The 17694-nt window shown below is 32.5% G+C and overlaps 1 protein-coding gene across 1 annotated transcript; it reads right to left on the bottom strand.

Moving 5' to 3' along the window:
- Positions 1-10071: 10071 nt before the first annotated feature.
- LOC139488910 (perlucin-like protein) lies at positions 10072-14896 on the bottom strand. The gene is made up of 5 exons (XM_071274877.1): positions 14807-14896; positions 13097-13185; positions 11396-11501; positions 10459-10687; positions 10072-10171 (listed from the first exon to the last, which is right to left on the bottom strand). The coding sequence occupies exons 1-5, from the start codon at positions 14856-14858 to the stop codon at positions 10141-10143; spliced, it is 507 nt and encodes a 168-aa protein (XP_071130978.1). The 5' UTR covers positions 14859-14896; the 3' UTR covers positions 10072-10140.
- Between the last annotated feature and the right edge of the window lie 2798 nt (positions 14897-17694).

Raw genomic sequence — 17694 nt, 5'->3', positions numbered from 1 at the left:
TAGATTTATGAGTTTGACTGTCCCTTTGGTATCTTTCGTTCCTCTTTTATACACATTTTACTTTAAGGTCAAGGATCAGTCAATGAAATAGTCCATAGATTTTTTTTTAATTTAGAACTCGATAAGATATTGAAAATATACATCAGAAAATGTAAAAAAAAGCATATGTCACCGACTTCGTTTTCGAGAAAAAAATCATTTTTAAAATGGTCCGAGAGGGTACTAAATTACATTGAATATATAGGGGGAATCTGTATTTTTCTTCTACAATTTTCTGTGTCCGGTATAAATCACGTAAACCGCTCCATTGAATTTTTTTTTAAATTAACATTTTCTTCCTCTTTGTCTTACGAATTAGATGATGTTAAAAACAAATATGGTCATCGACTTCGTTTTCCCTGTAGAAGCAACGCAAACTCAACATTTTGGCAAAAAACCCATCAAAATTCGTGACGTCGTTATTTTTATTACATAACGTCAAGTTATCATGCTAATTATTTCCAACGTTCTTCGTGTTGATTATGCACGATTAATATGTGTTTCGTATTGATAGTTTCTTTTTATCTGGATAATTATCATTAATTTTTATTTTGTATTTCCGATATTCTTTATTCTTTATATTTAGGCACCCCATTATGCTCTTTTTCTTTTTTTTTCTTTTTTTTGCCGTTTATTCTCAATTTTTTGCCCATTATTCTGTATTCTGTTAACCTCAATCAGACCCTCTTTTATGGGACATTTTAAAAAGAAATTATACGTTATAAAAAATATGATACATGTATGTTCATTATCAATACACATGTCTAAAACAATTACTAGTTCAAACAAAAATACAGTGTAAGTACATGAACGCAAAAATAGTAAAAACATAAAAATAGAAATCATCAGGTTTACTGTCTACAATCTACAAGTTGACGCAATAAAAGATGTAATTGAAACTATAATTTGTTATGCCCCCGCAACTGAAAGTTGGGGGGGAGGGGGATGTTACCCCTGTCCTTCTGTCGGCCGTCCTTCCCTATTATAGTTAATCCGCATAACATCTACAGTTTTCACTTTGTTGTCTGTTTGTACATATATTGAAGGTGTGCATGTGGTCAGGGTTGTGATCTTTATTAATATTTGCTCTAATGGGAGATTGTTGAATTTTGTCACTTTTTTGGGTAACCAATTCGTAAATCTCTTAGACTATCGTGTAGATCATCTGTTTGCATTTTTCTCCGATCCGATATATGAAAACAACGGTTACTTTAGCAGCGGAAAATGTTATAGCTCGTTTTTTTGGTACTATATCACGACAGATCGAGCTCTGTCCATATACTACTGCTTAACATCGCATATTTAAACAAACATTATATCAACGATTCTACAAATTATTGAAAGGGGGACGAAAGATACCAAAGGGACAGTCAAACTCATAAATCTAAAACAAACTGACAACGCCATAGCTAAAAATAAAAAAGACAAACAGAAAAACAATAGTACACACGACACAACATAGAAAACTAAAGAATAAACAACACGAACCCCACCAAAAACTAGGGGTGATCTCAGGTGCTCCGGAAGGGTAAGCAGATCCTGCTCCACATGTGGCACCCGTCGTGTTGCTTAAGTGATTACAAATCCGGTAAATAGTCTAATTCGGTAGGTCATATTCATGAAAGGGAAGGGGATTGTAGTTACGACGTAAGGAACATATCCGATATCATTTGTGAAACGGTTATTCCATAACGGTCAACCAACTCGTGATGGCGTCTGTAAAATTTACGAAGGGATGATTTCAACTTCACCATTTGGAACTCTTGGTTTAATAGCTTCCTTGTGAGCAGCAAACCTCTATCAAGAAAATCATGATAGGAAATGCAAGCACGGGAATATCGTATCAATTGGGAGAGTGTCGTGCGGTTATTTATACATCTGCAAGTTAACAATTAAAACACGCAGCAAACTGACATCTTTGTAAATATTTTATTTTGATCTGCATAAAATTTATTGTATACAAGTCTACAAAAACGTTTTAAAAAGTTTAATAAATAGTTATTTTTCCATAAGTGTACATGTGTATGCTCGAAGTATATATAGAATCAGTACGTGATACACAACATGCGACAAAAAAGGGGGGTAGTAATAACAGGAAACTAAATTAAACTAAGGCATTGATCGATATAAACTTCAATAAAACTGGAAGTTACACAAGGGGAACAGGAAAATAAGAATATATTGCATCACTTACGACCTTTGAATTGACCAGTGACCTTTTTTTATTTATTTATTACTGACCAGCCACAACGAGATAATCCAACGAGTTTTTAGGGGTTCATATGACGTGTGGACCTCAATATTCTTTATCTTTAAATATAACGCTTATTCTGTAAAATCCTCCATAAACAATTTTGTAAAATTCTTCTATCATTAAATGATTTCTTAATTCTGTACATGGTTCTTGTCTGTGTCTACACTGTTGTATTAAATTTTTATTTTAATTTCTTTGTTATTCTTTATAATTTTGCAAACTTTTTTGTTCAATTTTTACATTCGCCAGTATCCGTTATTCTGCAACTCCCTTTGAGATCTTATTATATGTGACAATACATTAATGTCCTTCTCTCTCTCTGATTTTCGCTTTCTCTCAAGACATTGCACAGTCTTTGAAGCACGGTGTATTTTCCAAAAGATACATCGTGTAAAACATTTACAAGGAAAACAAACATACGGAGATTGAGATATAACTTAAAAACAGATGTACATATTAATGTTTAATATGCCTACCAAAATATTCCACACCCCCCCCCCCCCACCGGGATCGGAACTCCGGGATCGGGTATTTTTAAATATGTGATTTCGGAATTAATCTTTTCGGGATCCGGGAATTCTTTTTTCAAATTTCGGGATGGCGGGATTTATTTTAAATAACTTTAAATTCGGGACCTCTGGATTTCATTTTTTAAAGTCCGGGATTTCGGAATCAGGACCCCTCCTATTTGTTTAGGAGGTATATAGTAGAAGTATGATAAAGAGATGATCGATATAATCTCGTTCTCGACCTTCAAGTTTTATGGGTGAAATAGAATTGAGAACAGTTCTATTCTGTATTTCAGATGCTACTTTCAGGGTACATTTTTATTTTTTATTCGGTTAATTTTTACCCATATATATATATATATATAGAAAAATTTCCTTTGAGGAGACAACCATATGAATCAATACTAGTAAGAAAATTCGTTTAAGGATCCACTGAACGTTCTTTTATTAGGATAATATTCCATGTATAACTCTTTAAACCATAAACTATTTATACATGTATCTATTAAAAAGATTTGTGTTCTATTTTTAACATCGAAACTTTCAACAAAATTGCGGACGTGAAAGAAAACACCATTAGAAAAAAAAACCAAACACGTCAGAAAACAAAATGTAGCGATGAATTAATGATCGTGAAACATCATTTTTGTTTATTTTTCATTTGTTATAGTCTAAAAAATGTTGTATGAATATTAAATTATTGTTCCGACCGTAAAGAAGGTTAAAAATTTAAATGCATTATAGTTTAGTGTCATCTATATGACTGACTGACAGCAGCGGAGAATTTATGACCAGTATTAATTCATGTGGTTCATTTCCCTTTCGCTACTTTGAAAATATTTTTAATTGTTCCGAATGGTGTGATTATTTTCAAAATAGAGGACATCTAGTCTTACCGTACAAGACTAAGTTTAGTATTAATGTCCCAAACTTGCACCCCATTCTGCTTATTTCCTGCTACACGATGTCTTTTCCCAGTGAATATAGGGTTTATGTATGGACAGTTTTGACATACTACATATAGAATACAGTGGCGGAACCAGGATTTTGCAAAGTGGGGCGAATTTTTTTAAAATTCGCCGAGCGGAGCGAGGCGAACAAATTTTGGGACCTTTTTTTGGCTAAAAAACATAAAATAAGTGTAAAATGCACTTTTTAAACGGTTCTTGACGTGGGGCATGCATATTTAATAATTGCTGTTAAGTGTAAGAGTTGGACATTTTTGATGTTGTATTCTCCCCATAAATTGTCTATCATAAAATTATAGTATGGGTCAAAAGCTATGAACTGATATATTTAATGTGGGACTTGTCAGTAAAAAATAGACATGGAAAATTCTCGCTTGTTGTATGTTAAGTTAGCATAAACTCACAGATTTCTTGTTGTAAACAAGATACAAGCCGCGCTATTCGATGAATTTTACAATACGAGCTACACGAGTTAAAAAAGACAAACAAGCAATTTTTATACAAATGTTTGGTTGATATGTTTTACCCAACACAATTGAAAATTAACCAAAGGCTACGAATGAGTCTGAAATGACAACGAATTTATGAATGACGGTCGACAAATAAAGACATAAAGGCCACACCAGCAAGCAGGTTGCAGTCTGATCTTGATAAAAGTATTCGATATATCAGTTCATGCAAACCCCCGTCCCGAAAAAAATACGCCCGTTTTTTATTCATTATGTTCATTTAATGCTATATTATTCTGTTTGAAATTTTCGTTTCTATTAGCCAAAAAGTGGACAAGATTATTGTTTTCAATCTAAATACGGCCAGACTCTCAGATCTCAGACTGCCTCCTCAAACAATGGCTCGAACCTTGCACTTTAATCTATAATTATTCAGCTATGTTATTTTAAGATAGGCGCGGACGTTTGGGGTTAAACATAATTTCGTAGGTAAATAATATTAATGTGGAACTTTTTTCATGAGATTATAATAGAGTATAACTTTTTTGGGTTGAATTGTGAAATAGAAGTCAATACATTCTTGCTCACTCCTTTGTCGCTTTGAAGGTGTCATGATTTTTCATGCTCAGAATCGCAAATGTGTTCCTGTAATTTGAATTTTAAAATGACTGAGTGACGTTTTTTCGACGAACTGGTCAACTCAACCATACCGAATCACTCTACTGTGATGCGACTGCCATATAAGTGAGAGGTTTAGCGCTATAAAACCAGGTTCAATCCATCATTTTCTACATTTGAAAATGCCTGTACCAAGTCAGGAATATGACAGTTGTTGTCCATTCGTTTGATGTGTTTTATCATTTGAATTTGCCATTTGATTAGGGACTTTCCGTTTTGAACTTTCCTCGGAGTTCAGTATTTTGTAGTTTTACTTTTGAAATAATCAGTAAATACTGGCGAAAAAAAATCTGTATATGAAAAGAATTGCCTCATAAAAATTAATACACGGGAAATGGCAAAGTTTACGAAGTCTAGTCTAAGTCCAAGCAAAAAGGGGGGCGTACGCCCTCATGCCCCCTCTGTATTCGTCACTACACGCAGTTACTGACAGTTTGTTTAAAGCCAATAACAACTAATAAAAAAATCAAGCATCTAAGACTAAATTCTTACCAAGATTTCTGTAAATCAGTGTTGATTGAGACCCACTGGAAAGAAATGCACCACTATTATTCTGTGTAACAGATTGTCATTGTTGCGTCAACCAGATTGATTTCTTGTTTTACCTCATTTGAATTTTAAAAGTGTAAGAAAATTGATTTCTTGTCCAAAAATACCGTGTGTTGCACTTATAAACATTTCTTCCTGTTTTTAAAACATGCTAAATGTTTATAATTACATGTTTGTGTAAATTTACATTCAAACATTAGATGAATTACATTTATTTCAAACGTGCCAGAAAACATGCTCATATTCGAATAAGCTGACACTAATTCAAGTGAAACAGGGATGGGGATATACAAAGTACTGTAAAAGAAAAGTTAGAGTATCTATACTAATAAACGAGAAGACCTAATTTTGTGTGTTGCTTCTCTTTCTTATACTATGAATTAATCATCATGCCTCTGTGTTCTATATAGGTATAGTCGCATTTGTCATCTTTTCTTATGATTATTCAGTTTGTGTTATTTTGGGAGAAAAACGAAAATAAAGGTGTCCGACCACCAATTAAAAATCCCTATCTGTTTAACTTCAAGGAAACCAGGTATATCCTGAATTGTATCACCTTTCTACATGACAATTTTCAACCAATGTTTAAAGTCTTGAAATTTCTGATCTTGAAAACACAGGTACTACCAAAATAAATCCCTGTTTTCTTGAAATCTTAAGTAAGTGTACTATGTAGCGCATTAATCCTGAATTTTTAACGCAAACTCATATAGACAAGTGAATTTTGACTCAAAATGGTCTAAATATATTTCTCTTTCACCAGAAGTTTCATTTCTGCATATTTGTTGGTTAGTTTAAGTAAACAATGACATCAAAAGTACTATTTTGTGTCAGAGTTCAATATACTGTCGAGACCGCACTGTTTTTCCTCATCACAATTATGTAGAAATATTGGTGAGCAACAGTGATCAACAGTTTTCACACTTGTTTTAACTGGTCGGCAGATATCCAAACTCAAACACCTGATTTTCGTTTGGAAGGTCGTCTCCATGACTGTTTTCATATTCATTTTCAAAATCCTGTAGCATTTCTTCAATTTAAGCAAACAAGTTCATTCTCCTAGAAGATACATACTTTCCGTCAGATTTGACGGTTGAAATTTTAACATTGCAAAATCTGGTCAAAGGGACGTAATTCGTACAAAACGTCGCAATATTTCGCGGAATCCGCTAGACGGCGTTCATTTACTGTTACTTGACCTTAAGAGTTACATATATTTCCCCTGATATATGACAGAGTAGAACAATTGAATTAAAAAAAAAAAAGAAAATAACATCAATCGAAACTTTTCTTTTAAAAATTATACAGCAAATCACTAACACATAAATCATCTTACATACACATTTGCATTTTAAAGCAAAGAATTAGCCGATTGTGTGCTTCTATTTTACAACACAATAACGTTAGCTGAATATATGACTTTCACAACGTAGGAAAATAGTAAATGCGTCTGATACCTGATTGCATACGGATAAACCCGGTTTGTTGTATGGTTTTTATTAGTTTATGAAACTTTGTTGAATTTTTGAAATACGCAGTCTTTTCTACCCCAGGAATAGATTACCTTAGCTATATTTGGCAAATAGTTTAGAAATATGGGTCCTCGATGCTTTACAACTTCGTACTTTATTTGGCTTTTTTGCAACATTTTTATTCGAGCGTCACTGATGAGTCTTAGTAAAAGAAGACGCGCGTCTGGAACACATATACAATTCCAATCATGATATTTATGATAAGTTTATTCATTTTTCTTTTTTCTGCAGAGTTTTGTGAGCTGTTGTTATTTCCTCGTCAATTTTTTTTTCGGCATGATGTTTCATATCAAATTTTCGTCGAGGAATGATTTAAATGAAAAAAATAAGGTATTACAATACTGAATAACCTTAAATTAATAATCACCAGCAAGGCCGTAACTATTGTTTTAAAATAATTGTGTTTTGTTGTGTGAGCCTTCGTTTTGCACATATCGTACATAAATATGTTTTCATATATGACATTCAAAAACAAACAACATGCTAGAATAAGTACATAAAACCCTGTTGAAATTGAACGCAGCGTCATTATTGCTGTTATCAATACTACCAGTGGAAGAAACATTTACAATGATGACTGAGCACATTAATTATTATGACACAAAGCATTAACTATCAATATGTTTATATAACTTCTCACACATACTTGATTACATGGATCTCAAGATATGTAACTACTATGATGCTAAAATGAATGATAAAATTGAGAAAGAACTTGGGGAATGTGTCAAAGCGACAACAACCCGACCATAGAACAGACAACAGCCTAAGGCCACCAATGGGTCTTCAATGTAGCGAGAAACTCCCGCACCCGTAGGCGTCCTTCAGTTGGCCCCTTAAAAATATGTACATGTATACTAGTACAGTGATTACGGACGTCGTACTAAACTCCAAATTATACGCAAGAAACTAAAATTAAAAATCACACAAGACTAATAAAGGTCAGAAGCTCCTGACTTGGGACAGGCGCAAAATTGTGGTGGGTTTAAACCTGTTTATGAGATTTCAACCCTCCCCTATACCTCTAGCCAATGTAGAAAAACAATACGCACATTAAAATTCAGTTTAAGAGATGTCCGAGTCCGATGTCAGAAGATGTAACAAAAGAAAATAAATAAAATGACAATAATACACAAATAACAACAGACTACTAGCAGTTAACTGACATGCCAGCTCCAGAACCAAATGCATGTAAAACAAATTTCGTTGTAGAATGGTCTAAATACAGCACAGACAACATACAATTTTTCCAAAAGACCAAAAAAGTGAAAAAGTATATTTTAACAAAACGCATTTTACTATAAACAGGTCGAACAACTGATGTTCATAAGCCCTGCTGACTGCCATTAGCCATTTGAAATAAAAAGGATGATCACAAGATGTAACAAAATGGATCTTAATATGAATTTAATACTAAACAGAAAACCATAAGTTTGCGGCAAAGATGTTATACCACAAACATGAAAGCAAAACATGTGTACACCAGATCCAGATTTCGACAATACATGTCTCTTCAGTGATGTTAGGGATAGAAACGGTATTTGGAAGGCCATATAATTTAAATCAATTTTAAAAGGATAAATACTTGAATTAAAAGAAACAAAATAGGATGAATAGATAATATAAACTGGAAGGAAAATATGATACAAGCCCAAACGACAATATGTAAACAAGTCTAAATTGTGAACTACGTTCAAACCTATGAATGCGTTGGATAAAGCCCGCAATTTTGATTACTGTGCATGTAAAACAAATTTCGTTATTGAAGGGACTAAATACAGCACAAACAACATTTTCCAAAAGACCAAAAAGGTGAAAAGATATATTTAAACAAAACGCATTTGACTAACAAGTCGAACAACTGATGTTTTTAAACCCTACTGACTGCCATTGGCGATTGCCAAATAAATTGCTCACAAGATGTAACAAATTGGATCTAAATATTAATTTAATACTAATCAGAAAACCATAAACTTGCGACAAAGATGTTAAACCACAAATACAATGTGCAAAAAAATTGTACACCACTTCCGGATTTCGACAATACATGTATCGTCAGTGATGTTAGGGATCGAAACGTTATTTAGAAGGCCATAAAATTTACCTTAAATTTCACTAGTGTCTCTACATATGATGTTCAGGTAAAACTATATTAGTTTTATATTGTAAAGAAATCAAGATTGCTGTCGTTTAAGGTGGTACCCAACACTTTCACTAAAATTAATTTGGCTCGTTTAATTTTCATAAAATTTTGTCAAAGTATTTACTTTGACACTTTAACAAAAATATAGAAATATAATTTTTTTTTAACCAACCGTTTTGTCAGAAAAATTACACTGGTTATATAGCAATTTGACAAACACCAATTTTGATCATTGAGAAGCTTAATATTCTTTTTACAACACAACTTAATTAATACGTTTAACTGACTTTACAGAGTTATCTCCCTGTAGTGTTAGGTGCCACCTTTATAATCAGAATATATTGATCTGATTTATTTTACATCGTGCTCATACTGATGAAGGATATACGTTATACGTAATATGTAACATTTGTTCATTTTATTGTTATTTTATGGTGATGTTCTACCCTTTAGACTTGTTGTATTTATATATTGCTACATATATAACACGTGTAACGTCTTTGTAGTCTTAATCCATCCTAAATCTTAAAATTGTTATCGAATAGATAGCATTTCTGACTGATACAATTTATCATACAAAAATATATAGTTTTGACCTCTCTTTTCAACTCTTAAACCATCTACGGATTTACCTTACATAACATTTATCATTAATGGGCAGCGGTTAAAGCTTATTAGATAATATGTTTCGTGCGCACAGACATAATTTTCAATGGTTTACAGTTTTGTACTGGTACTGAAAGTCCCTCATCACATGCCGAAATTAAATGACAAAACACATAAAAAACGAATGGACAACAATTGTCATATTCCTGACTTGGTAATGCATTTTCACATGAAAAAAAAAAATGGTGGAATAAACCTGGTTTACATTCAATGTAACAATGAGGCTCTCTCAATATCTAGCAATTAACATAAAAACTAAATATCAAATAAAAACAACAACAAAGTTGGTGTGTATATATGTAATAAATAAACTGCAATGTAAAATGATATGAACAAATTCCTGACAATTACGGCTATCCAAGTAGGTTTCCAATATCTGCTGCTCTAAAATATATAAAGAAAATTTTTAAAAATAATCATTTGTATATATAAAGTAATCTTTTTTTAAATGTGTGGAATTTTCGAGATTCATTAGTTGCCTTTTGTTGTAAATCTAAAAGTTTTCGGAACGAAATATCCGAACAGATAAAGTTAAAAATAAACAAAAGTTGATTACTCGATAGTTGGAACCAAATTAAAACAAACAGGGGAAAACAACATACTTTGAACTGATGAAAAGCACAGTGTTAAAATTATTGCTTTTAAATTGATTTCTTTGAAATAGTACTTACACCATTTCACAGATGTAGGTAGTTGGTACGGTACAAGGACCATCTGTCCAAGAATAATTGAAGCCTATAACTGGATCAACTCTCATAGCTACACAGTTCTCGTTTCCCCCTCTGTTGTTTGGCTGGGTAGGTCCCCAGTTAAAGTATGTTGCCTGCTTGCCGCTTGCTATCCAGTGAAATTCCCCTTCAGTTACAAGGTCATTTAATCCTATGTACATTCCAATGGAATCTGATAAAACAAACAAAAATGTTGCTGGTATAAAACAAAACATGTTAGTTGCATCAATCGATTATTTATTTTTAAAGTTACGCTGCGATTTGTTTTTTTTTTTGTATTTTGATGATAGAAGATATGGTATTAGTGCCCATTGGACAACTCTCCATCCAAGTTACACTTCGTAAAAGTAAACCATCATAGGCCAAAGTACGGTTTTTAACACGGATCCTTGGCTCACACTGAAAAGCAAGGCATAAAGGGCCCCAACACATACTAGTGTAAAACCATTCAAACGGGATAACCAACGGTCTAAACTATTATATCAAATACATACCAACAATTGAGCAACGTGATATGATAATTATAGTGTAATATATCGTTTTCCAGGATTACCGGAACATGTGTTTCTGTTTTAGTATGCTACTTCCTACTTTTCAAACAAATGAGCGATTGAGATTTGAACACGTGATGTCACTCTCTGTTTTGTAATGCATTGTTGTTATGTGAACGTAATTCAAACCAGTTTTTTTTATCGTCATGTTAAGTTCCTCATTTGTTATTTGCCATGATAGGATAACATAACAAATCGATAGTAATTAAGACAGCCAAGCTTGATAACACCTTAAACGAAGTGGCAAAACTGTATTACGGTAATGCAAGATAGAGAAGAAAAGTTGCGCTCCATCATATATGATAAATCTAACGTCTACGTATCCTTACTTATTTTGATCATTAAATTTGCAAGAAACTGTTGTGTTTTTGCATCATCAACGGTAGCTAATGATGCAGATCTTCCATATTGACGTCCAATCACTTCACACAGTTTCTGTTAAAAGATAAAGAAATCTTTCTTTCAAATTTCCAAACAAACACTTCTTCAGCATGTTGATATGATACGATACCATTAATTCAAATGACAAATTTAGCATATTTTCAGCCATTTCTTTCCCTTGAAAAACAGCATATATTCTTCCATGCTTACACATTTGAAACAAAAGGACATTCCTACATAACCAACTGCTAAAGTATAACCATGATGAAATATGATACATTAATAAAATTTATCATATACTTAGCATTGATATGATAGCTTTTGCATATGTGCAATGAGCGGAAGTACACAAGCCATAATTTTCCACCCGGACTGATAACCCATATCAGCCCGGGCTGATAACCCATATCAGGGGCGTCTCGTGCAAAAACCCATAACAGTGCTTCTCGTGCAAGTAACTTCCGGTGTTTCTGGTATTGATTGTTTTCTTTTCCATTGTGACGTCAGATATTTTTTGATGACGACGTCAAAATTTAGGGGAACTTTTGTCCCCAGTTTAGTACTTACTAACAAATGCCATTGACAATTAAGAACAATTTTATAGTACAACAAACATGGAGTAATAATGATCATAAAACTCTTCCAAATGTTCAATGTTTCAAAATGCCTCTATAGGAAATGTCACGATACATTTATATGGAGGTAGTGATGCTGTTGTTGGACAGTATATATATAAATAGTATATTTGATTCATAATTTAACTTCTTTATAAAGTTTTTGACTGTTTTAGTTATTGCATTTGTTTATTTGCCTTATTTAGTCATGGTATCTATGATGGGTTTATTTACATAAAACTATTGTCGAAAGAATATGACAAAGCGATTAATACATGGCCTTTTCCATATCAACCTGGGTATCATCCCTCGACCCATATCAGCACTTCGACTCCGTCTCGGGCTGATATGGGGGTCTCGGGATGATACCCAGGCTGATATGGAAAAGGCCATGTATTAATCTCTATATATATCCCGCTCCTAATATTATTTCGATGATCTTATTCTCAGACTGTAGTCCCTAACGCTTGTTATTCAAGGTTTTGATATCATATACAAGATCACGTGATGTGAAATGAGATGCAACAGTTGTTGAACAGTGTTCAAAACGCACGTATCAAATGAGAAAGATACAATTCAATGATAAACAAAAATACCTTAGGGATTCAAGTACTGTAAAACAACTTTTTTTCGCGGATACTTTGTTCCAACCCTTTTTTAGCCCACTTTGTGGCGATTTAATTTAGCGACGATTTTCAAATTCACTTAATGCAGTAAATTAGGGAAATAAATTATCGCGACGATTTATATTTATGTAATTTCACTACTCGCAAAGGTCGCGAAAATAAATTAAATTTCAATATCTTTAAAAGAGTCGAGCCTAAATGTGTTTAAACGGTAATCGACTTCTGCTATGCACACATTATCTGTCATTGGAATTCACACTCATTTAAAATCGGGAATAAGACAAACTCCATACAGTGATTTATACAAAACATGCAAAAAGAGTAATTATAAATCATAGTAAAAATACCAAAATTATAATAAGAACACGTATTTGTTTAACCTTCCACGGCTCTTTTTAATTTTACTCACCAGTGAATCGGCAAATGTCTCGTTGTCACGGCTTAGAAAGAAACACTTGTCTCCATAATGTCTCCAACTATTAGGACATGCACAAAATACTGAAATTAGAATTATTTTTCGTTTATCCTTTCATACATAATATAAATGCTGAGAACTGTCTAATATTTACAAACAAATGATATAAAGAGATTTGTCACGTTCAAGGAATGCAGTCAAAATCCAAAGTCAAAGAAGAATAATCCATGTTATATTTTGATTTATAAATTTTATTCGACTCTCAGTTTATTTACATCACGACGAAAACCTGTTTCAAACGCATAAATCGTTGCATCTTTAACTGTTCGTGTTATCTATGATAAAGTTATTTCATCACAAAAATATGAATATTCAAAAACAAAGCTAGGAAAAGCTTGATTTTGCACAAAATATAACGTTCGTACTTTTTATTTGTTACTATGTTCACTTTTTCTTGCTTTATAGTAATATTTGTATGGTGCGTTGGCTATTTATACATACATATGAAGCCTTTTATAACAACTTTGCTGTGACTAACGCTTTTACACAGTAAACCAACTGTTGATATATGATTTATGTTGCTTCAAACATTGATAAAAAGATAAACTCATCACAGTAGTACGAATAACTTCGTAGACCAAATGCGCGTACAATATTGTAAAAAAATAAAAATAACCTATCGCTATTCGTAAAGATTTTGGTTCTATTGTATAAACAAATTGCTCAAAATTTTTGCTGATTTATAATTGGTTTGCAAGGCAACGATTTCATTTTAAGTCATGTTCGTGTAACATTTAATTATAGTTTTGAAGGGGAAGGGTATTGCAGATGTTTAGCATTGATATTTTTATCAAAGTAGAAATCAGCAAAAAGACCTTTTCGTTAACTGATCCGGTACACATAAACACATTCAGATACAGGATACACATTAAATCGAACAGACCTAAACATTTAGTGCACGAATTTTGTCTGTCTTTTTAGATCAAAATAGTGTATGCATGGTATGTATCGGGTTTAAATTTATGATTGTTGGCAGGCTTTGAATGTTATCGCAAGGGATAATTTGATGGCATGAAGTCTAAAAAAAAAAAATGCTGCTAAATTTCATCGATTTTACGATTAATTGACTTTCTACTAATTTTTTGGTAATTTGGAAATGTGTTTGACTCTTCTATGAATCAAAAATGTTAATTTGCAATTTGGTTAAATTGGTGAGCATTGATTTGACAGCAATATACTTTAATCCGTAAATGTCCATAAATCAAAACTACACGAAGAGGCATTTAATTATATGATTGAATCTTGAAAAATTAGTTCAATATTACATTACATGTATTGTATGTATGCTGCTTCATTCTAATACTTTATTATGATTGGATGTCAGCGTTCTCGTGTCAGTCTGAAAACTAACGTTCATTTTGAAATGAAATGTAACATTCATCATGACACGAGATTCGGCAATAAATTAAAGTGCACAGGTACATTGTAAATAAAAATAAATCTTGTTTTCATCATCCTAGCAATATATTAAATTATAAGTATTGAATTTTTCTTTTAGTAATATCATAGGGTTGTAAAAGCGTTGACCCTGTGTACATTTTTAGAATGAAGCGTTTCGGCGCATTATACTAAATGTATCTCGGTAAACGATTGTACACCCCAAAATATTTAAGAAGCATTCAAATATTAAGAAAAATTACTTACCAACTGTGGCTACAAATGCCAGAACACAAAGTTTCATACATACAAAAGACATTTTGTTATATTAGGCAGCAGTTTGAATATTGAATGTTGCATTTCAAGAGGCGATATTTATATTCGTTAATTATCTCAAGTTCGTGGGGTCAAACTATTGCAGACAAACTGGAATGGGGTGTAACATGTGGACCAAAAACAAAGTCAAGGTCTACTTAGTTGTTACTGATAATTGATGAACGTTTATGACTGGTATTCATACAGACCATTTTGATAAAAAGTTCAATTTTCAAAACGAGATTATATGGAATATAATTTGGAACATTTATCAGGATAAGATAAAAGCGATAGTTCGTGAATTCCTATGCGAATAATTGAATTTTGAACAAAAATCTTTATAAGTACATGAGGGGAACTATGAGAATGTTAATTGGAGTATCCATTTTGAGTGCCTCTGATGACTTTCACTTAGACGAAACGCGCGTCTTCCGTGCAAAATTATAAGTCTCATACATTTGATGCGTTTGTAGTACAAGTAGAAAATTATAATCAATTGACAACTTAGCATGTGCACACGAAACATATTTCAAGTATAAGCATTTATTTCAGTTTCAACCAGGGGTCAAAATGATGTTTGGTATGATCCACCGTCTCAGAGAGAATTGCCTCTAGCCATATAACATGTATAAAGCCTTCGGACAATGTCGGATACACATTTTGAGTTACATAGGAGAAGATAGGTGATAGAAAATGTTTTTTTTTAGAAAATTAAAATAAAAAAAATAATAATGTGTAAATTGCAAACTTGATACATCCCACACAGCCAAACGGACGCCCCACTTCGGCAAGCGTTTTACTGCCGGTCGGGAGAAGACCAAGTGACCATATGTCTATTAACCAGTCACCCTTGCTGGCATAAATATAATGAATAAATACTATAAGTAAATTTACATTAATGGATACATTAAAGATATGCTTGGAAATTTCTGTTTATTTGGACTAAGATATACACAAAGTGCAAAACAATCCTTTATTGAACACAACTTAATTCTAAAAGAACCACAGCATATATACATGATATAGGGATGTTTTCATCAATGAATTTTATAATAAATGAGATATACTTTAATTAGAAATTAAACAGAAAAAATTGTTTTATCTCAGTTTTCAATTTATATAGAGAGACGGATTCTGACAAACTTTTGTTTCGGTATATCGGGAATTGTAGGGAAAAAAACTTCTAATTATTTACACTACAACGAAAATTATAAAAATAAGATGTAACATATAGAAAGAGAGAACAAAGTATAATGGGGTGTTCACCTACAAAGTATATTGAAAAATAATTGTCATATTCAAAACCATGAAAGATAACTCAAATTGTGCGTATGATAAGTTTTGTAGGTATGGAATACTTGTGTTAATACGTGATATTATGCTAATGAAATAAAGCCGGGAATCCAGAAACCACGTCATACCTAAAAATGTTTGATTTATATCTTTTTTTTGGCATTGTCAATTTATTGTTTAAGGACGATCATTCCACTGTGTGATGTTGAAAGTCTTTCAATGATTTATCTGAACTTGAGCAACGTATTAAATAAAATTCAATGGTTGGAAATAACTAGTCCCATTAGAAGTTTCTCGATTTGCTACGTATCATGTACGGTTGGTACGTAACACAACCGTTGATGCTGTTTTGGAGGTATCATATAATGCATGAAATAATTTTCTACATCATAATAAAATTGAAAAGAATTGAAATGCGTATTTCCCAAAAACTGGTTTAACGATTTATTTTAATAACGATTTCCAAGTTTTTATAACATTGTTTATGCTTCTTCATGAGATAACTAAGTTATTCACAAGTGCATGAATCAAACAGACCTTAAACGACTGAGTTGACACGGCCTTCATACTCTAAATATAGATTTCCGTTTCACATTTGTTATAGGTAATGTTTATGTTTCGTTTATTTATAGAAAAAAAATGTTTTCTTACAGACTTAATAAAATAATACCCATAAACTACTTTCTAAAACACAAGAAACTGGTGTTGGTTATATTTGTTAACGTTTCAAAATAGTGTTGTTTTCGTATTATTAGTTCAAATCAACAGAAATTTCCAGGCATATCTTTTTAATGTATGCATTAAAGTAAATTTACTTATAGTATTTTATTCATTCTATTTATGCCACCAAGGGTAACTGGGGAATAGACATATGGTCACTTGGTCTTCTCCCGACCGACAGTAAAACGCTTGCCGAAGTAGGGCGTCCGTTTAGCTGTGCGGGATGTATCAAGTTATTTTATGGCTAGAGGCAATTCTCTCTGAGACAATGGATCATACCAAACATCATTTTGACCCCTGATTGCAACTGAAATAAATGATAATAGGTTAAAGCTTATTTTGGAAATATGATTCGTGTGCACATACTAAGTTGTCAATTGATTATAATTTTCTACAAACGCATAACATGTATGAGGCTTATAAGTTTGCACGGAAGACGCGCGTTCCGTCTAAGTGAAATTCATCAGAGGCACTCAAAATGAATATTCCGATTATAATTCTCATAGTTCACCTCATGTACTGATAAAGATTCTTATTTAAATTTCAATTATTCGTAAAGGAATTCACGAACTATCGCTTTTATCTTATTTTGATAAATGTTCCAAATTATATTCCAAATAATCTTGTTCTAAAATTTGAACTTGTTATCAAAATGGTCTGTATGAATACCAGTCACAATAGTTGGTCAATTATCAGTAATAACTAAGTAGACCTTGACTTTGTTTTTGGTTTACATGTTACACCCCATTCCAGTTTGTCTGCAATTTGACCTCACGAACTTAAGATAATTAACGAATATAAATATCGCCTCTAGAAATGCAACATTC

The sequence above is a fragment of the Mytilus edulis genome, chromosome 9 (genome assembly GCF_963676685.1).
Source record: "Mytilus edulis chromosome 9, xbMytEdul2.2, whole genome shotgun sequence".
In the NCBI taxonomy this organism is placed as follows: Eukaryota; Metazoa; Mollusca; class Bivalvia; order Mytilida; family Mytilidae; genus Mytilus; species Mytilus edulis.
This window is presented reverse-complemented; position numbering and strand designations above follow the sequence as displayed.

Bases quoted from the DNA above. Each gene is read 5' to 3' on its own strand.
- LOC139488910 (XM_071274877.1), bottom strand. From the start codon at position 14,858: ATGTCTTTTGTATGTATGAAACTTTGTGTTCTGGCATTTGTAGCCACA. The intron at 10,688-11,395 runs GTAAGGATACGT...TTGTTTTATCAG, and splicing joins AAATTTAATGATCAAAATAA to ATTCCATTGGAATGTACATA. The intron at 10,172-10,458 runs GTAAGTACTATT...TATATATTTTAG, and splicing joins ACCTACATCTGTGAAATGGT to AGCAGCAGATATTGGAAACC.